The sequence below is a fragment of the Halichoerus grypus genome, chromosome X (assembly GCF_964656455.1).
Source record: "Halichoerus grypus chromosome X, mHalGry1.hap1.1, whole genome shotgun sequence".
Classification (NCBI taxonomy): domain Eukaryota; kingdom Metazoa; phylum Chordata; class Mammalia; order Carnivora; family Phocidae; genus Halichoerus; species Halichoerus grypus.
Genome location: NC_135727.1, coordinates 39,553,776 through 39,574,379, shown reverse-complemented (window position 1 = coordinate 39,574,379; position 20,604 = coordinate 39,553,776). Strand labels below are relative to the sequence as shown.

General features: G+C 35.5%; 1 protein-coding gene across 1 annotated transcript in view; it reads left to right on the top strand.

Moving 5' to 3' along the window:
- The window catches only part of COL4A5 (collagen type IV alpha 5 chain), a 229,436-nt gene that overhangs the window by 98,836 nt on the left and 109,996 nt on the right, over window positions 1-20,604 (top strand). The window contains exons 3-9 of the mRNA XM_078065482.1: window positions 1,424-1,513; window positions 8,063-8,107; window positions 12,567-12,611; window positions 12,697-12,759; window positions 15,472-15,525; window positions 16,724-16,750; window positions 18,783-18,863. Of these exons, the coding sequence (XP_077921608.1) occupies window positions 1,424-1,513; window positions 8,063-8,107; window positions 12,567-12,611; window positions 12,697-12,759; window positions 15,472-15,525; window positions 16,724-16,750; window positions 18,783-18,863 (405 nt within the window). The remainder of the gene's footprint in view (window positions 1-1,423; window positions 1,514-8,062; window positions 8,108-12,566; window positions 12,612-12,696; window positions 12,760-15,471; window positions 15,526-16,723; window positions 16,751-18,782; window positions 18,864-20,604) is intronic.

The window sequence follows — 20,604 nt, the reverse complement described above, 5'->3', positions numbered from 1 at the left end:
TTTCTCCAAAGAAGACATCCAAATGGCCAACCGACGCACGAAAAGATACTCCACATCAGTTGGCATCAGGGAAGTACAAATCAAAACCACAATGAGATACCACCTCACACCAGTCAGAATGGCTAAAATTAACAACTCAGGAAACAACAAATGTTGGTGAGGATGTGTAGAAAAGGGATCCCTCTTACGCTGTTGGTGGGAATGCAAACTGGTGCAACCACTCTGGAAAACAGTATGGAGGTTCCTCAAGAAGTTAAAAATAGAGCTACCCTATGACCCAACAATTGCACAACCTCTAGGGGCATGTGCCTCCAATGGCCCATTAGTCAGTTGCCTTATAGATATGGATGCTTTCTCTTTCTCAGGTGCTGCCTAGGCTGTCACTGTGGATAAGATCTGGTGAAAAGGTTCCTAGAATGAGGTCCAGAGACTCAGACTTCAAGACTTAGAAAAGGAGAGGAACTGTTTGCAGCTCTGCAGTTGGGAGCACAAGCCATGGAGCAGTGAGCCCTCAGGGTTCTTAAACTTAATAGTGGTGAATTTGCTTTCTGTGATTGGATCTCCCAGGGTTTCAGGGCTCACACTCTTTCTATAATTGGCTATATGCAAGTTAACTAACCCTAACATTTTGATATAATGATATATTAGTATAGATGGCAGCTCTACACGCCCACCTATCTGTCTGTGCAGATATGCACATCAGGCAACCTTATTGTATAGATGCTGATAAAATGTAGGAAACCTTACTAGTAGGTTGGCAGCCCTTCTGTGCTGATGTTTATAAGTGCTGTGGTCAGAACTGGGACTTGAGTTACAGTTCAGTTAATAATTCTGAGTAGAGGAATTGCTGGTGGTTTTTTTCTTTATATGATTTTTGTTCTTCTACAATAACCATGTATTCCTTTTTGTATTAATTTTACAAACAGAAGAAATATAAAATTTTTGATGTTCTGGAGCCCTTTTCTGACTAATTTATGTCATCAGCTAATGAATTGCCATTCTGGATAATCCTGCAACTGTTCTACTCTGGAACAAATCTGAAAACTTCTCAGATGGTTTTCTTTTACACTTCTTCATTCCTGCACCATACTTATTTTATGTAACCCCTACAGACCTGGTTTCCTGAATTTATTGCCATCTTCCCTGTTAAACTCTTGATGTCAATATGTTTAAACCTCATTTCATCTCTGATAGGCTTTTTACTTTTATAAGAAAGCAAGAGACTACATTACCATATGTGATATAAATTCAGAATGGTTTATGATTTTCCACTTACATCTTATAGGTTTTCTCATGTTAGTGGATATTATGAATTTAGTATCATTAAATTAATGTTCTCTAGATAGTCTTTTGATCTTTTTGAATCTCAACCATACCCATGCTTGAAAATTCACAAATAACATTCACTCTTGTTCAATTGCAGGGGGAGAGAGGATTTCCAGGTTTGGAAGGCCATCCAGGTTTGCCTGGATTTCCAGGTCCAGAAGGGCCTCCAGGGCCTCGGGGACAAAAGGTATGTGCCAGGTTGCCAACCAGTAATACTAGAGGCATGAAGGCATCTTAAATGTGGGACTAGGTGTCAAATCAACTAAGAAATTATTGAATTATAGCCAGAAATTAATATCTAAATAAAATAATAGAATAGCTAAGAGTCTGTATTTTATTGTTGGTTTTTTTAAAAACTGAATATTACTGCCATATTCAAATGTTTTTGGAAGATGCTGTTAATTGGATGTGGTTATTGGGATCCTTAACAAAAATTAAATTTTGTCAGGAGCTCAGCTGAGCTGGAGAGAGCTAAACTGCCAGGTGTCAGAGTAGCTGATTAAGAAAACAAGCCAAAATGAAAGGAACCGTCAAGCCTTTTACTGTGACAGTGTAATAAGCAAAATGTTTAAGCAGAAAAAGCACCTAGGATCTTTCCCCACTGTTCCATTTTTCCCCATGGAACAGTACCAGTGAGGACCTCACCTTGGTTGGCCAGCAGGAAGTTAAGGGCTGTGCTGTTATCCAACACTATTTGGGCCAAGGAATTGAGGCTAGTCCGTTCTGCTTCTAAAACTGAAGTAGTGTCATTAAGTCTTTGGTCTAAGTGTCATAAAGGTCTTTGACCTTTACTTAACTCGAACAAAGTTGCACACAACTTTTTGGAATTGAATGACCCTGAGTGGGAATAGTTGCCTGGAGCATACACAAGTAGAATCGGTAATACCACATGACAGTTCTCCTCAGTAACCAGAGTACCTGGTTTTGGAATGCTCCTCTTACTCTGTTTAGTTTGATATGCTCAATAGGAGGGGCTGTCTTGAATATGTGGCAGTCTCTTATCAATGCCCCCATATGTACATGTTACGTTGGTAAGAATGTTGAAGGCCTGGCTTTTACAAAAGAAATAATACCCCAGGGGAGATACACACAGTGCTGGTAGTATAAGAACGATTTATTACCATGGGGGTCAATGAGCCAGAAGTCTCTTCTGGTGGGTAGAGTACTTGAGTAGAATTGGAAAATTTGTATAAGGTGGGCACAGGTATGGGGGGTAGGAGGCCACCATTATTGAGGTCAAAACAGGCCCAGTGGCAGATCCCATTTCCCTTTTCCCAGATGCTTCAGATCCTGTCTCAGACAGGAGCAATATTACCTGTGAGGAGGCGTTTTGTTTCTGTAGTCTCAGAGTCCATCTGTGGGACCATCAGGTCCAGTATAATAAGGTTGGGGTATCTGAGGTACTAAAAATTTCCATGTTTAGAGAAATGTCAATTTGTTTTATTCAGTGGCACAGCAGTCAGGTATTTATCTATGGGGTTGAATGGTGGGTGACATATTCAGCAGTTTGTCAAATTCAGAGTGGTGGAATTTCCTGGGACAGGTATAGCAGTGAATTTGGTGAGGTAGAAATCACTCAGGCTGTTCTGTGGGAGAGAAAGATGAAAGGATAGATCCATGCAACCTTTCTTTCCTGTACCCAGGCTCATGGATCCAAAGGTGCAGTTGTCCTATCATTTGGGAAGACTTTTCCCCATTGACTGCAGCGCAGGCAGTCTCTCCTCTACCATAATCGAGGATAGCATCTTATGTGCATGTTAAGGTAGGGAATGGGAAGAGATAATAGTGAATATTAAGATTCAGAGAAGTTTCTCGGTTTTCTAAAAATAGTTCTTTTGGTTGATTGCCCTTTACCATCTGTAATAGGTGGACTGGTGAACTGATAATGAAAGGGCCAGTTCTGTTCATTTGCCTGGAAAGGAAAAGTAGTCTAAAAACCTTTTCTTCCTAATCTTATTTCACGTAATAGTGGTACATTATGTTATTAGAGTATTAAGGAGATCAAATGGATACTCATCAGGTAGTCTTTCCAATAAAGGAGGAAATTAATTTAAATACATAAGTACTTTTAAACACTTAACTATATCAGAACCGAGATTGGGGGTGTGTGCTTGGGCATGATCTCTGAGGAGGTGACAGTACATTGTGGTAGTTTTGTTAGATTCGAGAGCAGAAGGGACCTGTGCTAAATTTCTTGAGTAGAACTTTATGCTAAGGAAAAAGCAAGACTCTAAATGACTGCATAGAAGTTAAGTAGATGGGACATTTAACAGAATTTCCTAAGGCTAATGAGGTGTAAAAACAACAGAATGTTTCTTGTGCACCTAGGAGTGGCACAGAAATAGCAGAGAGATCTGAAAGAGTCAAGTGGATGGAACTGAGCACCAAGTCAGCAGTAATCCATGCATACTACTGGCATGGGACATCTCAGTGAATTCCAGCTTGGATGGGACTGTCCCAACCTTCAACAACTTGGAACTCCCTAAACTCTCCATAATTTAGGCACAACCTTATGAAAATGAGGTGGGGACTCCCAATCGACTGAGGTTAAATTTCAATCATGTTAATGAGGTGGGTGCTTTGAAATAGAAATTAAGCTGAACCATAGGAAAATAAAATGACATTTCTTGCACCTGAGTTTACCCAGGATTAGGGGCTGAGTTTCTTGTGCACCATGCTTACTGAGAGGTGGCACTTTTAATAAAGATTTGTGGCAGCTTAAAAAAAGTTAACTACACCTGAATCCCTTTGAAATAATTTAGCATTAACTAGAACTATTGTACAATAGTATGATAATTTTTAAAGGTGTGGTGGTATGCATTTTAGATTTAGAAAGTAGTCCAATCTTTTGCTTTGATTCCATTTCAGTATCTATATAATGAGAAGGCTACACTGGGATTCTAAATTTGAAGCCTCTATCTCCGATATGACTTCATGCTTCCCAGCATAGCTGAATTTATACTTTTTATGTGATCGGGTATTCTAGTACATGCATATATGTATTAACATATATGCCCAGTCAAAAATTTTATAGGATTGTTCTTTAATCTTTATATTCTTATATATGAAAGTAAAGATATATAAAACAAATACATATATAGGAATGTATATATAAAATTTTCCAAGAGATTTCTTTATTTTTAAAAATAAAATTTAATTTTTGATAGATAATATATTCATTTTATTGAAAATAAATTAACATAAGAAGGTATATAGTGAAAAATACTTCCTTTCCACCTGTGAACATTAGCCACTGAGTTCTACATATCCCTAATAGGTACCAATTTCTAATACTTTCTTGTGAATATGCTCGCTAGTTTTTATGAATATGCACATAGATACAAGTATATACATGCACATACATGCTTAAATACACATAGACACACTTTTACCTCCCTTTGTTTATAGAGTAGTAGCATATTCAACATGTTTGATCTTTGTTTTTCACATAATACACATTGTAGATCTCTCATATCAGTATACAAAGAACCTCCTCATTATCTCTTATAACTGCACTGTATTCCATTGTGTGATAAACTAATTTTTTAAGCCAGTCCCCTACTGATGATCAGTTAGATAATTTTCAGTTTTTTTCTTCTACAAACAGCGCTGCTAAAATGTATAGTTTTAATAGACTTCCTTTCCCCAATAAGGGATTATCTCTGTAAGATTACTAGAAGTGATATTGGTAGCTCAGAGGGTACATGTATTTATGTATTTTTATGGATATTGCCAAATTGCCCCCCAAGAAGTTGTATGATTTATCCTTGGTTCAGCAATATACAAGAAGAGCAATTTCCCTATAGCTTCACCAACTCTATTAGGAAATTTGGCTTTTTGTCAATCAGATAGATGAAAAATGGTCTCTCAATGCTTTTAGTTTGCATTTCTCTTATTAAAAGTGAGATTAAGCATCTTTTCATAGGTCAAAGATTCAGTTGTGTTTTCTATGAACTGTCTTCTATGACATTTCATTTTCCCATTTTTCTAACAGTATTGGTGGTTTTATATGTTAATGAGCTATTTATATATTAGGGTGATTACCTTTTGTGTTGTGAGTTGCAGTTATTTCCCCTAGTTTGTCATGTCTTTGCTGAGTATGTGCATGTGTGTGTGTGTGTGTGTGTGTGTGTGTGTGTGTGTGTTTATGTGTCTCTGTGTGTTTTTCAGGGGATCTTTATGGCTTTTGGATTTGAGTAGGAAATGCCTTCCCCACTGTAAGATTATAAAATAATTTTCCCATTTTTTCAACTAGTATTTTAATAGTTTAATTTCTTCATGTAAATACCTATTTCTAATTCATCCTGGTGTGTGGTTTGTTATATAAGTTCCACCTTTATTTTTTTTCCAGATGTCCTCACAAATGTGTCCCAATGTAAATTTCCCCATTGATTTGCAGTGCCGCTTTCAGTATAAATCAAATTCACATGAATATATGGACTTGTTTTTAGACCTTCCATACTCTTTCAATGATATGCTTATTCAAATATCAGAACAAAACTATTTTAATTATTGATGTATTATGCTGTATTTTTGTATCTGACAGGGCTAGTTTCCCCTTACGGTTCTTTTTTTTTCCAGAATGTTCCTCAGTGTTCTTGCTTGTTTATTTTTCCATGTGAACTTTAGAGTCACCTTATCCAGTTTAAAAAAAAAAAGCAACTCATGTTATTTCTATTTTTATTGTGTCAAATTTTAACTAAATTTGTTGAGAATTGACTATTTTTTATGTTGACTCCTATTATCCAAGAACATGGAATGCCTTTCCATTTTTTCTCATCTTCCTTTTTGAACTTTAGAAATGTTTTAAACTTTTCTTCTTATGAATCTTATACATTTCTTATTAAGTTTATTCCTAAATATTTTATCTTTTTTTGCTATTGTAAATTGCATATTTTCTTCCATTATGTTTTCTAACTGGTAGTTGGTATTTAAGAAAGCTATTGATTTTCTCATACTAATTTTATATACAGTTATACAATTATCTTCCTGAATTACCTTACTGATTATAGTAGTTTTTCATGTGATTTTCTTTGCTCTCCTTGCATACAATCATATTATTTGCAAATAATGGTAGTTTTGCCTTATCCTTTCCAATTTTTATACCTCTGCTTTCCTCTTATTTAACCATGTTGGGAGGGCAACCAGTGAATCTTTGTCTTATTTCTGCCTTTCGTGGAAAGGCACAAAGAGATTCATTAAGCAAACGGCCTTCTGGTTGTTTTAAAATAGAATTAGATTTACTTTAATCTCCTTAGAGGTGCATGTGTTGTGGAAAGTGTTGATTATTAAACTTTTTGAAAAGCAAGGTATAGTAGGCAGAATAATATCTACCCCCTAATGATGTCCATGATGTAATCCCCAGGACTTGTGAATATGTTAGGTTATAGAGACAAGCAAAATTAAGATTGCAGATGGAATTAAATTTGCTAATCAGCTGGTCTTAAAGTAAAAAGATTATTCTGGATTATCTGGGTGGGGCCATTATAATCACAAGAGTCCTTTAAATGTGGAAGAGGGAGGCAGAAGAGTCAGTGTCAGATTGATGCAATGTTAGAAAGATTCATTCAACCATTGCTGGCTTTGAAGATTGAAGAGGGCCATGAGTTGAGGAATGCTGGCTGCTCTAGAAGCTGGAAAAAAGGAAATGGATTCTCCTCCTAGGACCTCCAAAAAGCAACAGGGCTCGCCACTGAGACCACTGTCATACTTCTGATTTCCAAAACTATAAGATTGTGTTGTTTTAAGCCACTAAGTTTGTAGTAATTTATAACAGCAGCATAAGAAACTACTATACCAGGTAACCCTTGTTACAAATGAAAATTTTTATGGAAGCCCCACATAAAACATAAAAATAGAGCTGCGCTGATGGAAGGAGGGCTGTGACATAGGCTTCAAGGAACCTCCAGTGGAACCTCTAAGGTTATGAGTTGTGTAATTTAGAAACCACTTGTGTAAAGCAAGATGTCCCAGATTAATAAAACCTATCTAAAGCCTCAGGTGGTGGCCTACTAGCTGTATGGTCCACTGAAATTCCCGTCTTTTGGAGCAGAATTAGGTTTTCTTTATTCCATTTTTAAAAAACTAGTTAATAAAAACTTAGTGAGGCAAAACTTAAAATTCTCAGCAATGCAATTGTAACTTAGAAATGGGTACATAGATTAACACACATGTGGGCAGCCTCTTTTGCATGGAGTCTACAGAAGAAGCTTAGAAAGGAAAGTCTATGGTTCTTTCTTTTCTTTGCTGAGCTCTGCCAGTAGAAAGGGCCTTATAAAACAAAGCAAAGGTTTAAAACAGCAGACTCAAGAGCAGCACATATTTGGGCTCAGAAATGATGCTATTTATTACCAGCATGGCAAGTAGGTTGACACAATGTAGAAACTGCCCAGATTTTCAGCATTTATTTGGCTTATGCATAAATGATTTGAGGAGTATCAGTACCACTATTTCATCTTTGTTTTGTATGATTTTCATAGTTCACTTTACAGGTACAAAGTTTCTGCTACATGTCAGCAGTTTTCTTCTCAGTAAATAAAGACCTTTCTTATTTTTTTTATCATATAACTTACCTCGGTGCTCAGTCTCGATGATAAATGCTTCTTCCTTGGGTATGTAAGTTTCTCACTTTCACAAAGATTCACAAAAATTTAAGTCTCTTATTGTTATAATGTAAAATTAGTTATTTGAGGGCTATTTTAGGAGGAACAAGAACTAAATGTGTTGTATTTTTCAGGGTGATGATGGAATTCCAGGGCCACCAGGACCAAAAGGGATCAGAGTAAGTGATAATTGGTGGATATCAAATGTTTTGTTGGTCAAAACAGAGAAAAAGCAAATGAAGTGTTATGAAACAACTGAAAAAGAGTCATATTAAAATGCAAAAAGAAAAATATAGTCTTTAAAAAGTTAAATATAAGAGTTGGTATGTCTACAATTAGCCTTTCTTTAGTATTTTGGTAGTTATCTTTATATATCCAAATGTCTATTTAAACTAATGTAAGAAGATTTTAAATTAGTTTATGGATAAGAAATACAAGTGCTAAATTCCAACAATTTGTCAGTTTATTAAAAATATGTATCATACAAATGATTTAAACCAGAACTTCCCAACCGTGTGATCATCTCAGTCCTCTGGGTTCAGAGGGCCAATCACCTCAGGCTGTGTACCCTTCCCAGTGTACCATATACAAATATTACAATTTTCTTTGTGTATCTTGAAGAGAGTCAGTTTGGGAAGCACTAATTTAAACCACTGTGTTAAAAAGTAACTACTTTGGAAGTATACAACATTTTCTCAATTCTAAGATATATAATTTTTCATTTTAATGTTCTGAAAACCAGGATTTGTCTCAAAATGGAAGTGCACATTTAGTGTAATTTTTCTGAAAAGCTTTTAGGTTGATATATATCTTTCAGTGTGTTTTAGAATTGGGGGAAACGAGTTTAAAAATAGCCCTGGCTTTTGGAAGCTCCTATTTAACTTTTCTGAGCCTCTGTTTCTTCATTTGTTAAATTAGAGAGTTAAACAATATAATCTCCAAGGTACCTTTTAGCTCTAAAATTCTGTGTTCATAGATTGACAAGGCCCCTTAATACGAGTATAAAGTACACAGGTGATGACATAACATGTTTATTTATGTGACAGAGACAGTTAAACATTCTGATCCCTTGATCTCCAGAAATTTAGTAGATGTACAAATTTTACATAAACATTAAAAACATTCTGTTTGCTGTATACTTCTTGACAACATATAGCTTGCCTTATGTGCTACTCATGCCTGGTGTTTTTTAAGGAACTGGAGAAGCAGGAAAGAAATGCAAAACCCTCGGTTTTATTAGCAGACACGTCTGTGTGTTATTTTGTATAAATGGATATCAATATATTATTAAAGCTCTTCATAAGAATCATAATGTATTGCATAATAGCTATAGCTACCATTAACTATGTCATAAGCACTGCTGAAACTAAAAAAAAAAAAACACAAAAAACCCCGTCCATTCTCTCAATTCCTATTTGCAAGTGCCTGAGTAGTCTGTGTCCCTCAACTAGAACTTCAGAAGTGCAGAGGAATAAGTAGCCGGATAGTTCCTGCATCCTTGTGTCTCAGCCCAGAGGCAATCTTGACATGCAATTTTTAAGACTTATTATTATGGAAATTTTAAGCATACCCAAATGTACAGAGAATATAGTACAGTGAACCCCACCATGTACCCATCACTCAGCTGCAAAAGTTAGCAACATTTTGACGAGTTTGTTTCATCTATACCCCACCACTATTTTGGGGGAATATTTTTAGGTAAATCCCTCATATCATTCATTCCACCAATGAATACTTCAGTATGTCTCTCTGATAACTACATAACCAGTTTACCATTATTACACCTCAAAAAATTAGCAGTAATTTTTCAGATATACTTTAAAACTCAGTCCTTACTCAGATTTCCACGATGGATGTCCTTTAACAATTGGTTTGTTTAAACCAGGCTCCAAGCAAGGTCCACATACTGCATTTAGTTGCTGTGTTTTTTAAGCCTCTTTTATTATGCTATTGGAGAAACTGGGTCATTTGTATTGTACTTCATTCTACATTCTGGATCTGTTTCTTCATGATGTCATTTAAATTGTTCGTCTGTCCCCCATATTTCCTGCAGACTGGAGGTTGCCTTATAAGAGGCACTAGGGAACTTTCTGGGGATATAGAAAGAGCTATATACTTAAGACTTGTGCTTTATACTATATATAAATTATACTGCAAAATATTAAAGAAAAATAGAAAAAGAATACTATGTACATAGTGCTGCATACTTACTACTGAATTACATCTTATGGCACAGACATCTGTTATCCCACTTTTTTGATGTTAGGTTTGATTAGTGATCGCAGGTATATGGGCCTGATTTTGCCATCAGAATTTCCCCATCAACTTTCATCTAATGATTTAGTATTCATTGATGATCATTGCCCAGATCCATTTTTTGTTCAGAGTTGCAGAAGGGTGATTTTTAAAATTCTATAAATCCTTCATTTATTAGCTAGAATTCTGATTTATCAGCTGAAATTCTAATAGGGTAATGAGTTAGTACACCAGCAACTTTGAGTGATGGTCAGGAAGGTTTTAAGAATTTGTTATTATTATAAACACATGGAATTTATGTGATCCAGTCAGTTGTACTCATTATTCTTGTTGAAGCCAAAATTATCATCTCTTTGGCTTGTGGTAGCCCATTTAAGTTGGCCCCTGTCCTGTGTCCTTTTGAAAAAAACATATTGATCTTTGATAACTTCCTTGCTTTTTGATACAAGATTCCTCAGCCTCATTTTGTACATTTCCTCTCCAGATCTGAAATTGGCCATGTATCTGATTCTAGGCTCTTTTTAGTGAAAAATGTGATTTAGATACTACAGTCTAATGATAGGGGTTTTCTTTGCTACTGGTAGTCAATTATTTTGATGTCTTTTCAGTTGACAGAATTAGGAAAAATTTATTTTCTAAAGAGAAAAAATATCATGAGTTTATAGTATTACTTCCAATTGAAATTTAAAATGGAAAGAGTTCTGTATACTTTCTCTCTCCCCTGCCACCTTCCCCTCCCTACAGTGAAAATCTTGATTCCTAATGACACTAATATAATTTATTATTTTCTTTATCCTACAATGTACCTATGATAGCTTCAAAATAGCAATTTACAGATGAACAAAATAACAATTTCAATTTTAATAGTTAATAATAGAATTCTTAAATGCCATTATTTCTTTGCTGTTCTTTTTTCCTCTTTGAATTGACTGATTTCACTAAGAAAGTGCAGTCAAAATATCTGTTTTAAAGGCACTTGAAGTAATTTTTTTTCTTTGTATGGTTTATGTCAACAACCAGATATATATTAAGTTCATTGGTTCTAGTTTGTTTGCAATTTTTAGTAGTTTTCTCTTTTTACCTCTTCTTAATTTTTTATTTTTAATTACTTAAAATATTTACATTGTTCTCTAATAATGGTATAGTCAGAGATGCTTCCCATCCATTCTTGCCATTCCCCCATTCTTTTTCCTCTTTCTCCCTACCTCTTTCCCCCAGATATAATTATTTTTATTATTTTTTGTTTATCTTTTCATTGTTTTTATCACCACCCTTATAAAAGTGTAGCATATTATATATGCTACTTACACTTTGTTTCTTTTACTTAACATTATGTCCTGGAGATTACTACATATTTCAGTGCACAGAGATCTTTCTCATTGTTTTTAAGGGCTGCATAGGTTTGCATTTTGTGAATGTACCATAATTTATTTAGTCATGCCCCTATTGTTTCTAGTGTTTAGCTATAATTGTGGTTATATGGTCACTTCTTTTTATTTTAGATTTTATTTATTTATTTATTTATTTGAGAGGGAGGGAGGGAGGGAGAGAGGGAGAGAGAAAGAGAGAGAAAATACATGAGCGGGGGAGGGAGAAGCAGACTCCCCGCTGAACAGGGAGCCCAACGAGGGATTGATCCCAGGACCCTGGGATCATGTCCTGAGCTGAAGGCAGACGCCCAACCAACTGAGTCACCCAGGTGCCCCTAAATGGTCATTTCTAAACTTTAGTGATAACAATGCTGTAATCTTAATAACCTTGAAATTCAGATTTTGTTTCATAATTTCTAGTGTACCTTTGGGATAGGTTCTTAGAAATGGTTTGCTTCAAAGGGTAAAAACATGTAATTTTGCTAGATATTTCAAATTTCTCTCCATGATGTTTGAATCCCATTAGCTGTGTATAAGAGTACCTCTTTCCCAGAGTCTCACCTACAGAGAATATTGTCAAACTTGTATTTTTGCCAATTCTGACAGGGAAATTTGATGGAAGAATTTTTGGAGTGATCACATTGATGTTCTCAGGAGCAGATATTTTTGCCACTTCCCCATCCCCTGCTAAATTCAGTATTCATCACAAACCTGAGAGAACCACTTTATCTTTTAGAAAAGACATTTCTTCCCCTAATTTGCCTGCTCCTGCTTACGTGCAATGAAGACAGTGTTCCCTCGAATAGGAGTTTCTTCTATAGTTCCTATAAAAGAGACTTTTAAACACGTGTAGGAGGTTTTTTTTTTCTATAGAAAGAACAAATGGAAATCATCAATGAGACACATTTGTCCATTGCTATTCTAAATGTAATTTTCATAATTCCCTTAGGTAGGATATAATTTTATTCTTACTGATTGTTGTTTGGTTCAAGGAATTTATTTCTTATTATAGGGTCCTCCTGGACTTCCTGGATTTCCAGGGACACCAGGTCTTCCTGTAAGTAGAATTTGGCTTTTTAATTGAAAATTCCTTCAAAAGTAATCTAAGAAATATTATACATGTGTTATATCCCTTTTCAAAGGGAATGCCAGGCCATGATGGGGCCCCGGGACCTCAAGGTATCCCTGGATGCAATGGAACCAAGGTGAGATTTTTTTCAACTTAATCTTAGGCAATATGCTTGATAGTAATAGGTTTTATTTATTTTATTTTATTTTTTTTGAAAGATTGTATTTCTTTATTTGACAGAGAGAGACACAGTGAGAGAGGGAACACAAGCAGGGGGAGCGGGAGAGGGAGAAGCAGGCTCCCCGCAGAGCAGGGAGCCCGATGTGGGGCTCGATCCCAGGACCCTGGGATCATGACCTGAGCCGAAGGCAGACGCTTAGGGACTGAGCCACCCAGGCACCCCGATAGTAATAGATTTTAAAGTTTAAGGAAATCAATATGAAGAATGTTAGAGATATAGTAGCTTCATGTCTAAGACATACATAGGGTATGTTCTGAGTTAACATTTTCAATATTGAAACATCGATAATTCTCTAGACATGTATAATCAGCCGAGATACTGCATTGGATTGAAGGTTTTTACTGAATCCTATTTTTTTTAAAGATTTTATTTGACAGAGAGAGTGAGAGAGCACAAGCAGGGGGAACAGTAGAGGGAGAGGGAGAGGCAGACTCCCCACTGGTCAGGGAGCCCGATGTGGGGCTTGATCCCAGGACCCTGGGATCATGACCTGAGCCGAAGGCAGACGCTTAACCATCTGAGCCACCCAGGCACCCCTGAATCCTATTTTGACTTTAGTGTAAAGTAGGATGAAAGTTAAAAAGGAATTAGGATATATAAATTTCAAATATTATATTAGTTGTTAAGAGTAATACTTAATGACTGTCATTCACTAGCTTTGCCTTTTTAAAAACTAGGTACAATGTAAGTTTTCAAAAATTCATGTTTTGAATTTTTTTTTACCTTGCCTAATAACTTTCTTAAGAAAAATCCTAAAAATCTACCTGTAATACAGGACATTAATTTTTACTATAAACTATTAATATGAAAACAGAAACTTCTCCATCAGCTAAAATGATGAATTTAACAATTTAAAAAGAAAAATAAAACTTTACATATGAAAAACATTTTTTCCTGGCCCACTTTTCTTATCTTCCGTCAACTGTTTGGATTTATTATAAAGTGATAGCAAGGATAAAAAGTGAGGAAAATTTGCTTTTTTGACCATTTGTTTATCATAGCCTCTGTTCTTATTCCCTCACTTTTCTCCTTTTCCTATCTATTAATGCAATATGTTATTATTTTCTGTATATCCTTTTGGCATTTTCCATTCTGCACGTGATATTTTGTGGAACTGTTCATGAAATAGCCTCGATCCTTTTAACTTAATGGCTTGTGTCAGATTTTGTATTAGGGTACATATTTAAAATAACTTGAACAAACTGTTTTGTATTATGAAGGCTGTATTTTGTGATAATTATTGTAGTATATACTTGAAGGCAATAAAATTATTTTTACCTCCAATATTTCTCCAGGTCAGTGTGACTCTTGCCAATAACAACAACAACAACAACAATATATTTTTGGCAGGGTGGGGCGGATTTGTGAGGCTTGCCCGAGTTCTTCATTTCAGCTGGGGCAGCCTTACAGTAATAGGACCAATGTGGAGTAGTTTGCATGGAACATTGTTTTTAAAGTGGGCTACATTCTTGTGCCTATTCTGGTTATCTGTTTGTTTGCCAGCATGCCTTGAGCAACAGAAAGACCATTAGCCAAAGTTTTAAATTTGAAGACCAGTGTATCCACAATGTGTATAGTATGCTATATGATGAAAGAGATCTTTTTCTTCCTTGTTATAAAGTAGCACCTTAGCAGATCTCATGATTAGTTTATGTGTGAGGCCCCCAATTATGTGAGCAACAAATTTTTAAATGGAATTTATTATGTATACTTTCAGATTAAATGCTTTTTAAAAAATATTTCTTACTATTTAACTAATAGAATGAGCCCTAGAGATGGAATCAGAATATATGGGTTCTTTTGTTTTCTGTCTTCTAAACTTGATGTACAGGCCATTTCCTTTCTCTCTGGGCCTATTTTTTCCATATGTAAAAAGTGATGGAGAGAGGAGTACTGGACAAAGTAACTCAAAGGCTGTAATAATCTTACCCTTTTAAACCTTTGAGAAGAATGTCTCTAGGATTACCATGGCATGTAGGTATTAGAAAGGAGGTTGCATTGGGGTTCTTCTACAGCAATTTTACTTTTGTTTTCTAAACCAAATGTCCATATTAGTACTTTACAATAGTGAGTGAGAAAAATTGGGTGCCTAGAAAACATAATGACCTTCAATTGCTAGAACTATTGCTATTATTGTCCTCTTGGTGATATTAATGGCATTCTTTCTCACCATCTTTTCCTCTTCACAAAAATAATTTGAAATAGTTTACAATAAAAGAAAAATGAGATAGGGCAGTTAAAATAAGAATCTATATAATGCATGGGCAGGAAATTGAGACAAATCATTAACTATTAAATGTGATGATGGCCAGGAATCTGTGGTATGATCGTCTCAAAATGGATTTGTCAGAAGAAAATGACTGGGGTAGAAGATTTTTTCTTTATTTCTGATTAGGACTGATGAGTAGGGATAAAAGTATCTTAGAAGGCTGAACTGATATGAGCAGTTGATATTGAAGTAATTGGAAAGGGAAGGCTAATGAGTTTTTGGCAATCTGGCATGTTTCTGAATGGCTTTTACAGAAATCTTTTCAACAAGTTATTGTTTGTTGGTATAGTTATGCTTTGTTTCTTATTCTTCCATCCTCTTTTATTTTTAATTCCTAGGGAGAACGTGGATTTCCAGGCAGTCCCGGCTTTCCTGGTTTACAGGGTCCTCCAGTAAGTTATATAATTTGGGATTATAATGAACACAGGAATTGACAGAAGGTGCAGAAGTGTAGAAAGTGAGCTCAGTGCATTCATGTGGAGCAAAGTAGTACATTTGAAACTAGTAAACTATACAACTGAAGTAAAGTCTGTTGAAATGCACCATGAAGCTTTGAGTGAGGCTCTTCCTGGGGACAATGTGGGCTTCAATGTCAAGAACGTATCTGTCAAAGATGTTCGTCGTGGCAATGTGGCTGGTGACAGCAAAAATGACCCACCCATGGAAGCAGCTGGCTTCATGGCTCAGGTGATTATCCTGAACCATCCAAACCAAATCAGTGCTGGATATGCACCTGTGCTGGATTGTCACACAGTTCACATTGCTTGCAAGTTTGCTGAGCTGAAGGAGAAGATTGATTGTTATTCTGGAAAAAAGCTGGAAGATGGTCCCAAGTTCTTGAAATCTGGTGATGCTGCCATCGTTGATAGGGTTCCTGGCAAGCCTATGTGTGTTGAGAGCTTCTCTGACCATCCTCCTCTGGGCTGTTTTGCTGTTCGTGACAGAGACAGACGCTTGCTGTGGGTGTCATCAAAGCAGTGGACAAGAAGGCAGCTGGAGCAGACAAGGTCACCAAGTCTGCCCAGAAAGCTCGGAAGGCTAAATGAATATTATCCCCAATACCTGCCACCCCAGTCTTAATCAGTGGTGGAAGAACGGTCTCAGAACTGTTTGTGTCAATTGGCCATTTAAGTTTAATAGTAAAAGACTGGTTAATGATAACAGTGCATCGTAAAACCTTCAGAAGGAAAGGAGAAAGTTCTGTGGACCATTTGTTTTGTGTGTGTGTGGCAGTTTTAAGTTATTAGTTTTTAAAATCAGTACTTTTTAATGGAAACAACTTGACCAAAAATCTGTCACAGAATTTTGAGACCCATTAAAACAAAAGTTTAATGAGAAAAAAAAAAAAAAGAAACTAGTAAACTATAAAAAGATTTTTTTAAAAAAAAGTTGGTAGTATAGCTCTGTGCTGGGTAAAAGCAAGGATTCTATTGTATTTAATATAAATGTCATCTCTAAGTATCCTAAGATACTGTTTACTTAGAATGACCCTACCGTAGTCTATTTAATTGACTCTATTTGGAAGCAGTGTGTTCTTTTGCTCGCACCCCTCTCATGTATATAAAATAATCATTTTCTTTTTAATAATAGGGACCTCCTGGGATCCCAGGTATGAAGGTAAGCATCTCATGCTAGGAAAGTAAACATTTTGAATAAGATATTCGGAAAGCTTGCAACTTCAATCAGATAATGTCTCTTGACTTCTGCCTTAAAGTAGATGTTTCTAGAAGTTGTGCAGATACCCACAAGCCCTCCTTAAGTAATCTCCATTGTTCCATGGAAGTATCTTCTATGTGCTGATACGCTTGTAAATGTGTATATCAGACTCAAGTTTCTTTTCTTTTTTCCTCTTTTTAAAAAGATTTTATCTTTTTAAAAAGAGTGAGGGGACAGAGGGAGAGGGAGAAGCAGACTCCCCGCTGAGCAGGGAGCCCCATGTGGGGCTCAATCCTGGACCCTGAGATCATGACCTGAGCTGAAATCAGATGCTTAGCCGACTAAGCCACCCAGGTGCCCCTCAAGTTTCTGATACTTTCAGTTCCCATTACATTTTGATAGAGTTGACCATCTGCTCTCTCTCTAGAAATGCTCTTTTCCCTGAGTTCTGTGACACTACCCTTCCATGATTTTTCTTCTGTATCTCTCTGGTCATCACACAGTCTTCTATACAAGCTCATTCTATTCTATGTAGCAGGTATCAGGACACAATTCTGACCCCTTTTTCTCTTCTATGCCTAGCAATGTTGTTAAAGCTCATGGTATTGTTTACAATCCAGCTACTGAATACCTACATTTATATCTCTAAAATAGACTTTTCTTCTGAGTTAGATGCATGTATTAAACTGCCTCCCTGACATCTCTACTCCGATATCTCTGAGACATTCAGATTAGCACGTTCAAAGTTAACCCAGACCCCTAAAACCTGAGAGTTAGTATTTACATCTTCTACTCCTTCACACACCTCATTCCATTCTATTACTAAATACTGTTAATTTTGCCTATAAAATATATCTTAAATTCATCTACTTTTCTCCATCTCCACTGCCACCACACTAACCATAATGTCTCATCTGGACTATTATAATAGCTTCTTAATTAGTCTTTTTTTTTTCACTACTGTCCCCTCACCTCCCAGCCTGACTTATTCTAGATTAAGTAGTCAAGAATGATCTTTTAAAAACATAAATCAGTAATTTAATCTCCCTGCTTAAAAACTTTCAAAGGCTTCCCAGTGCATCTGAGATAAGGTCCACATTCTTTTTCAAGGCCTGTGAGACCTGCATGTTCTGGTCCCTTCCTACATTTCCAGACTTCTCTTTAAACCACTTTTCCCTTGGCTCACTGATCACACTGGTCTGCATTAAGTTATTTGAATGTACCAAGCTCTTCATTTTTTGGGTCCTTTGTAGATGCTACTTCAACTACCTAATACTCTTAATTAACCCATTTTTACCTGGCTGACTCCTGATTATCCTTTAGATCTCAGCCTAAATGTTGCCTTCACAGATTGCCCTTTTTTGACTACCCAAACTAATTCCTTCACTATTTCTTTTTTTAATTGAAATATATTTGATGTATAACACTATAAATTTAAGGTATGCAACATGTTAATTTGATACATTTATACATTATGATTGCCATTGTAATAATAATTAGCACCTCTATCATGTCACATAATTATCACTTCTTTTTAGTTCTCCACTATTTCTTTATCATGTACCACATTGTTTTTCTCCATAGCCTTTAACTGAACCTTTTGTTGTCTTAGTTGTTTACATGTTATGATCTGCATTTCAAAACCAGTACATTGTTAACACCATGAGGACAGAGGTCTTGTTTATCTCCTTCACTACTGAGTATCCAGAGCCTAACACAGTTCTAGGAAAATAGTAATAATTAATAAATGTTTTGTAATGAATGAGTAACTGAAGGTACCATAGGCCCTTAATACATTGATTGTACTTCAGTGTATTCTGGCCACTTCCCCATTTCCCTTTAAAAGGTAAATTTATTCATGTTAATTACTGAGATTGCCTAATCTTCAGAACATTTATATGACACATTTAATTCTCAGATCATTTTTTGTGCTCTTGCCCATTTTCATGTGTCATAACTGTTACTTACAACTTCCACGGATGATTTCTTTCAGGGAGAACCAGGCAGTATAATTATGTCATCACTGCCAGGACCAAAGGGTAATCCAGGATATCCAGGTCCTCCTGGAATACAAGTAAGTATCCAGTGATTTTCTTCTTCACTATATTAATTAAATCAGATCACAGCATCACTTTTCTCTCTTCAGCCTTTAGTTCCTTCTATTTTAGTTACAGAAATTATCTGAAGTTTGATAGACATTGCATGTACCTCATACCTGAAAATAAAAGCAATCTGGACCAGGGAGAATTTTATAAAGGACTGCTTTGTTCTTTTATCTTTCTATGCAGTTTCCATGGAAATTTTTGTTTTGGGGTTTGGCAGCAGAAATACACTTCTGTATTCTTATTCTTCTGCCGTGAGGATCAGTAGGTGGTAGGAGTAGTCCTGATAATTGTAAATGGTCTGATTAAAAATAAAAATTGTAGGTCTCCCATTTAAGATATTAGAAGACATCATTTGTAACACTGTTAGTTATGCATGATATATGAGCATATTTTGAAGGCTGAAGGAATAAAATTTATGCATGGTGAACATCAAGTACAATCTTAGGGAAAAAAGTTATGTTAGCCTATAGATAACATGCATAAAGACAGCAGTATCTTTTGAGTATTTATAGATCAGATAGTCAATTTCCTGAGGTTTATATTTCACAAAGATTGATCCCTTTGCCAAAAAAAAATCAGTACTTTCTAATATTTGATTACTTAGATACACTGTTGGGGAATTTTTTCATTAATTACCAACTCATTCCATGCTTGACAAAAGCCATCCATGTGCTCTTAAGTACTCTCAATCTTGCCCTTTATCCCTTATAATATTTTGTTATGTAATAGTTGAAAATGCAGCAGAATACATGCAAAATATGTTATGAAACATAACTACCAAATGAACACCTATGAATCCAAAATAACATTTAAGAACTAGAACATTTCAAATAATTTTGAATCAACCTGGGGTTTCCTTGACAGTCACATCCTTCTGCAGTCTACGAAGATATAAGTACCATTTTGAGTTTTCTTTTGCTTCTTAAAGATAGTTTTGTCATAAATACATATATCTCTAAACAAGAGTGTTTAATTTTGCTTTTAAAATAACATAACATTTATATAGTTCTGCAACTTTTTCCACTAGATATATTAAGATACATCCATATTATTGTATGTGACTGTAGTTCATTCAGTTTCACTTCCATATAACATTCCATTGTGTGAACATACTAGAGTTTGTTTCTCTGATCTCCTATTATTGAATATTTGGTTGTTTGGGAATTTTTTAAAATTACAAAATAATCCAGGATTTATACCTAGATACAGAATTGCTGGATTTCACTGAAGTCAAATTTTCAGCTTTTTAGGATGCCAAATTGTGTTCCACAAAAGTTGCATCATTCCTTTATCTGTTGTCCCAGTTATTCTCACTTCCTTCTTTGTCTTTAATCTTATTTATTTTTTATTTAATTTAATTAATTTTTGCATTTTTTAAAATTTTTTATTCTGGTATAATTAATATACAATGTTATATTAGTTCCAGGTGTACAATATAATGATTCCACAATTCTGTACATTATTCAGTGTTCATCACAATAAGTGTACTCTCAATCTGTCTCACTTATTTCACCCATTCCCCCATCTGTCTCCCCTCTGGCACCATCAGTTTGTTATCTTTATTTAGAATCTGTTCTTTTTTTATTGTCTCTTTAATTTCTCTGTTTTGATTAAATTCTTAATTTAAATTCCACATATGACTGAAATCCTATGGTATTTATCTTTCTCTAACTTATTTCGCTTAGCACTATACCTTCTAGATCTATCCAC